The following is a 5,819-nucleotide window of genomic DNA, read 5'->3' as shown; positions in this document are numbered from 1 at the left end:
AGCCCTGGGAACCTGGAAAAGAATACAGGGTAGGGAATGAAGACAATAGGGCGTGAAATCCAATTGAGATTCAAGGGCAAGGAATACATTCCAATGTTTATCAGTGTTTGGGGCAGTGAGCAAGAATGGCTGAGGCTTATGTCTCTGTTCCATCAAAGACCATTCTGAATTGGCTGCCACAGAGAAAAATAACTTTCATTCTGGAAGACTCTGAATCTTCAAAGCTCAACAATCAAAATACTGGCTAGCCCTGTTGTAAAAGGTATTCTAAGGCACGTTTGCTTTGGATTATTCTTGGTATCGCTTCTGTGTATGGCTCAATTCTATTATTTACTTCATTTATCTTGTTTGTTAACAAGTGATACAATGAAAAGACATCATATTATAAGAGAAGTTAGAAATGCAGAAAGGGTGTGGGCACTGTGGCATAGTGAGTTAAGTGGCCAACTGTAAAGCCTGTATCTTATAGGGGGGTGCTTGTTTGAGTCCTAGCTGCTCCGTTTCTGATCTAGCTTCCTACTAATGTCCCTACAAGACAGCAGAGGGTAGCCCAAGTTTTTGAATTCCTGACACCCACGTGGGAGACCTGAATGGAAAGTCCTGTTGTGAGGAGTCAGATGGATTAATAGGTAGTCAGGGTGGTCCCAAAGGAATTTGGGGTTTAAAATATTTGCTTCCTTCCCCAAAAAGGTTATCTTTAGCAAGAACAAAACGTCTGCCCTCCTTTCTTAAGAATCTCCAATTTACCATGAGACTAGCAAGGGAGTGGTGATTTCATCTTCCTGAGCTCGCAGTTTATTGTGAAAACAAGTTACTGAACCCACTGTTCTGGATGGTTTTTTGTTTTATCCTGAGCAAGCCAGATAGGATAAAGGATTGCGGATCAGGTCTTTTGATGGGTTTTGTCCCCGCCTAGTAACTGAATGACAATCTGATTGTCAAGTTTTTTTTTTTTTTCTTTGAAATTGTACTTAAAAAACCCCAGTGCCATGGGGTCCTTAGCATTCTTTCTAGGAATCTTCCCTCCCTACCACTCTGGCTGGAGGTCTTTGACCCTAATAAATCTTTTTAAATCTCTCTGCTGTCCACTTGGAAATTCTTTTCTATGTGAGACAAAGAACCGAGGTAACAATAATTTTTCTGCTGTTTTCCCATAACACCGTCTTTTGGTTTTGGCTTGGCCCTGTTAGAGTCCACCACCAGAAAAACATCACCAAGAGACACGTCTCTTATGCAAACAGCAAGGGGAAGCTTTATTGATTATCCAGCATGCTGGAACTGTCTGATCATACAAGAGCAGAGCAGCCCCAAATAACCAAAGGTTAGGGTTTATAAAGGCAAAAACTGCAAAACTGGGAAGGGGGGAATACACGGTTGCTATGCACAGTTGCTATACACAGTTGCTAAGATCAAAAGAGTACATAAAATCAAAAGAGAGTATATGGTTACTGGGGTCAACATAACCTAAAACCTAAGTGAAATTAATATTCATCATAATCTTGACAATACCAGTTACAATCTTACAATTAGCATTTAGGACTTGACATCAATGTAAGACACAGACAAATCACATCTTCATTATTAGCCCAGGTAACCCAGGTGCAACCTTTCTACTTTTAAGCTTGAGCAATCATGCTAGGGGGTTTTTGTGCTCTGCCAAGGGTGATGTAGTGCACTGCTATTGTCCAACTATTTGAGATCATAGTTTCAGACCAGAGTCTCACTGTGGGGGGGGGGGGCGCTGCTGTCTCAGAATGGAGTCTCAAGTGCTCCAAAATGGAGTCCCTACTGTCAAGGTGCTACTTCACTCTGTCTTATTTTCACAGCTGCACCAGGAAGGTTTAAACCTGTAAGCTTAAGCTTAACTTTTTACACCTGCACATATACAGTTTTAACTCTTCAGCCCAACCCAGGCTGCTGTGAGCATTTGGGGAGAGAACCAGCAGATGGAAGATCTCTGCCTCTCTCTTTCCCTCTCTCTCTGCCTTTCAAATAAATAAATAAATATTTAAAGAAATGAAAAAAGAAATAAAGCTTTATGGAGGTAATATTTTCAGAATAACTCCTATTTCTAGTATTCCAGGAAAAGGCTTACACTTAACCAAGATATAGATTACAACAGATTTTTTTTTTTAAAGACTTAGAGAGATGACTTCTAATCGTTGGTTCACTCCCCAATTCGCCACAACGGCCAGAGCTATGTTGATCTAAAGCCAGGAGCCAGGAGTTTCCTCTGGGTCTCCCACGCGGGCGCAGGGGCCCAAGAACTTGGGCCATCTTCAACTGCCTTCCCAGGCCATAGCAGAGAGCTGGATCAGAAGTGGAGCAGCCAGGATTCCAACCAGCGCCCACATGGGATGCCGATACTGCAGGTGGTGGCTTTATCTGCTAAGGATATTTTTTACAAGGAAGACCTGGTTAACTTCAAAAAAAAAAAAAAAAATGTTATTTTATTGTTATTTTATTCCTTTGAAAGAGTTACAGAGAGAGGTAGAGATGAAGAGAGAGGGAGGTCTTCCATTCACTGGTTCACTTCCCAAATGGCCACAACAGCTGGAGCTGAGTTGATCTCAAGCCAGGAGCCAGGGTCTTCTTCTGGGTCTCCCATGCAGGTGCAGGGGCCCAAGGACTTGAGTCATCTTCCAGGGCTTTCCCAGACCACAGCAGAGCTGGATCAGCAGAGGAGCAGCCAGGACTCGAACCGGTGCCCATAAGGGATTCCAGCGCTTCAGGCCGAGGCTTTAACCAGCTGCGCCACAGCACCTGGTCAACTTCTAAAAGTTCAATATTTGCTCTCCTTGATTACAATGCATTCTATTTTTACAAGACAGACTGGAATGAAATGCTTTTTACTTACACCTTTTAAATGTGTGAGTTCCTTGGAGTTATCTGGGGATCCCTAACACCTACACTTCGTTTCTACTATTTTTACCTTTACAATCTGTATCATGTTTAATTCATTCTGCCACCTCCAATTTCCTAGAAATCAGAGCTCATTTCCATTGTCTCTCTTCCCTCTAGCCAGGTTCTAAGGCGGTAGGGTTCTGCCTTCCCATCCTCTAGGCTCCCCGCTTTGCGCTTCTTTGATACCAGCAGTTAGATGTCCTTGCTACCTTAGAAGAGCCACAGGACCACAACAATCGCAAGAGCCAGGGAGGCTTCACTTGATTTGTGCACTCCCAAGGCCCAAGCCCTCAAGACATTTGGTGTGGACTTTGGGGTTAGTTTTACAGAGTTCCCCGGGGTGAGCGGAGTCGCTTCAACAAGAAAAAGGACGAGCTTTAGTTTCACGCACCTGCGCGAAAGCGGCTCGACATCGGGACTGGCACAGTCCGTACTAAGGCTAACATCTCTCAGTCCTTCTCGCCCGGCCTAAGTCAGCCAGCCAATCAACTCCAGACCCCCGAGCTCCTGGGCCCGCCTCCTCCCGCCTGTAGGATTGGCTCTTTCCTTCACTTCCGGCTCCTGGGAGCCCGGCGCACTAGGGTTTCCGGTGTCATGGCGGCTTGAGGTCCCGGGAGTCGGTGTGGCGGCTGCAGGCCCCTCCCTGCGGAGCCGCTGGTCCGGCGGGCGGGGATGTGACCGCGGGCCCAGCCAGCCTGCCTCGGGCGTTGCCACAGCTCCGGTGTCAGTGCCCTCAGCCCACACCGATGGCAGGGTCCGGCTGTGCGTGGGGCGCGGAGCCGCCGCGGTTTCTGGAGGCCTTCGGGCGGCTGTGGCAGGTCCAGAGCCGTCTGGGTAGCGGCTCCTCGGCCTCGGTGTACCGGGTGCGCTGCTGCGGCACCCCAGGCTCGCCGCCCGGAGCCCTCAAGCAGTTCTTGCCGCCAGGAACCACCGGGGCTGCGGCCTCGGCCGCCGAGTATGGGTTCCGCAAAGAGAGAGCAGCGCTGGAGCAGTTGCAGGGTCACAGGAACATCGGTAATTGCAGCTTTCTCCCTCCTCCTCTGCCCTAGTCTCGGTCCAGGCGTACACCTCGTCTCTTCAGCCTGGTGTCCGGGCCGGCCGTGTCTTTTCGGTGGGGGAAGCGGGTCTGGCCCCTGTCTTTCTCACTGGCTCCTGGCCCCACTGCCACCCCCCTTTCACTTTATTACTGTCTGCGGCGCGGTGGAGTTGGTGGTCTGCTTTGCGAGGTGACAGTAGATGCTCAGGAAGTCTGTTTTGCCTCGAGTCGCATTGGCGAATGTCGCACTTACTAGGCTGGAAAAATTCCTCTCTAGTGGAAGGAGGCATGTGTTGTGTGGAAATTTTTAAATCTCTGCATACCAGTGGAAAATAGGAAATATTGCTAGGGCTTGTAATTTAAATGCTAATAATGCACAGCTGCCACGTGACATGTTTAGTGTGATAGATATGTGTTTAGTATCATTTGGAAAAAATTATTCAGTACATACATAGGGGTCCATAAGTTAAGGAATCTTGCGGGTGAAAGATTTAGGAACAGGGTAACTTTCCTCTAATACTATGCTTCATGACTCAGATATTCAGAATGTACCATAAGATACGTGATGATCGCTGATGATAGCTTTATGAAAACAGTCTCTCAATACACCAGCAGAGAATTTATAATTAGTTACAGCTTTGGCTAATAAAGAACTGTCTTACTTCTTGGCAAGTATAATCCGTATTTAATTTGAAGAGTGACCTTTTCTATAATGCCGTTTTGCAGAAATATTTCTTAACACTTGTGCCGCCTTTTTTTTTTTTCCCCGTTTAGTAAAATGGCATGTCATTATAACCTTGGTATTGAAGAGGGAAGATTTTTGCAGGCTTAAGAACTTGTTGAATAATCTCTTGATATTTATGTTAAGGAATTTTTTTTGCATCAAGAAGCAGTCATCATTTTGTTTTCTGCACATTGTAACATTTTCCTTTTAAAATCCTAAATATTTGAATTTTTATTTTTAACAATTTTTGCTTGTCACTCAAAGTGTGTATTTATCCATCATTGAATGCCTGGTGAAATGCAGTCTGAATAATTGTGCCATATTTAATATCTTTGAATGGTAATCAGCCATGGTAGGGTGTTCTATTTTGTTTTAGTAAAATGAGCTGCTTGCCCAGAGATCTTATTCATGGGAAATATAAATTACAGTGGAAACTTGCTTGCTCATGAAAGTTACTATCCCAAATTTGTGTTTCAGAGTTACCTACATTAGTAGGAACTTACTGTGAGTCTGATTTTTAAAGTATTATAATTCATTTCTTTTTCTAGTGACTTTATATGGAGTCTTTACAATCCACTTCTCTCCAAATGTGCCATCACGCTGTCTGTTGCTTGAACTCCTGGATGTCAGTGTTTCGGAATTGCTTTTATATTCCAGTCACCAGGGTTGTTCCATGTGGATGATACAGCATTGTGCCAGAGATGTTCTGGAAGCCCTTGCTTTCCTTCATCATGAGGGTTACGTCCACGCAGACCTCAAACCGCGCAACATACTGTGGAGTGCAGAGAACGAATGTTTTAAACTCATTGACTTTGGACTCAGCTTCAAAGAAGGCAATCAGGTAGGAAACACCTTTTCTTTTCTCTTTAACAGTTTAAAATCTAAGGGGTCTAAGCCAAATGTTTTTAAATAAGAAGAGTAGTTTAGTAGGGGCTTCAGAGGCATTTCTGTCTCAAATATTGAGATTGCTTGGTGAGGAAGCAAATTAGAAGAATTTCAGTGTCATCAAAGGACATATGTCTGGGTCAGGTAAGAGGATCTAATGAAGCCCAAGAGAGTTCTGAAATTATTAAAAGTACTTAACCTACATAGAAAGCTTTTTTTAGTCTGTGAGCATTTGGTTAATTGCTGAGTTACTGTTTTTGGTGTCTTCGG

At 44.7% G+C, this 5,819-nt stretch overlaps 1 protein-coding gene and 1 long non-coding RNA gene across 2 annotated transcripts in view; one reads left to right on the top strand and one right to left on the bottom strand.

Moving 5' to 3' along the window:
• Positions 1-1,227: 1,227 nt before the first annotated feature.
• On the bottom strand, positions 1,228-3,413 carry LOC138850510 (uncharacterized). Its single transcript, XR_011390333.1, has 2 exons — positions 3,296-3,413; positions 1,228-2,422 (listed from the first exon to the last, which is right to left on the bottom strand). It is a non-coding gene; the product is annotated as an uncharacterized lncRNA (long non-coding RNA).
• Positions 3,414-3,467: 54 nt separating this feature from the next.
• Positions 3,468-5,819, top strand: part of UHMK1 (U2AF homology motif kinase 1) — a 25,338-nt gene continuing 22,986 nt past the window's right edge. Inside the window, exons 1-2 of the mRNA XM_002715084.5 lie at positions 3,468-3,918; positions 5,213-5,505. Coding sequence (XP_002715130.1) covers positions 3,651-3,918; positions 5,213-5,505 — 561 coding nt within the window. The 5' untranslated portion in view covers positions 3,468-3,650. The remainder of the gene's footprint in view (positions 3,919-5,212; positions 5,506-5,819) is intronic.

This window comes from Oryctolagus cuniculus, chromosome 7, assembly GCF_964237555.1.
Source record: "Oryctolagus cuniculus chromosome 7, mOryCun1.1, whole genome shotgun sequence".
Classification (NCBI taxonomy): Eukaryota; Metazoa; Chordata; class Mammalia; order Lagomorpha; family Leporidae; genus Oryctolagus; species Oryctolagus cuniculus.
This window is presented reverse-complemented; position numbering and strand designations above follow the sequence as displayed.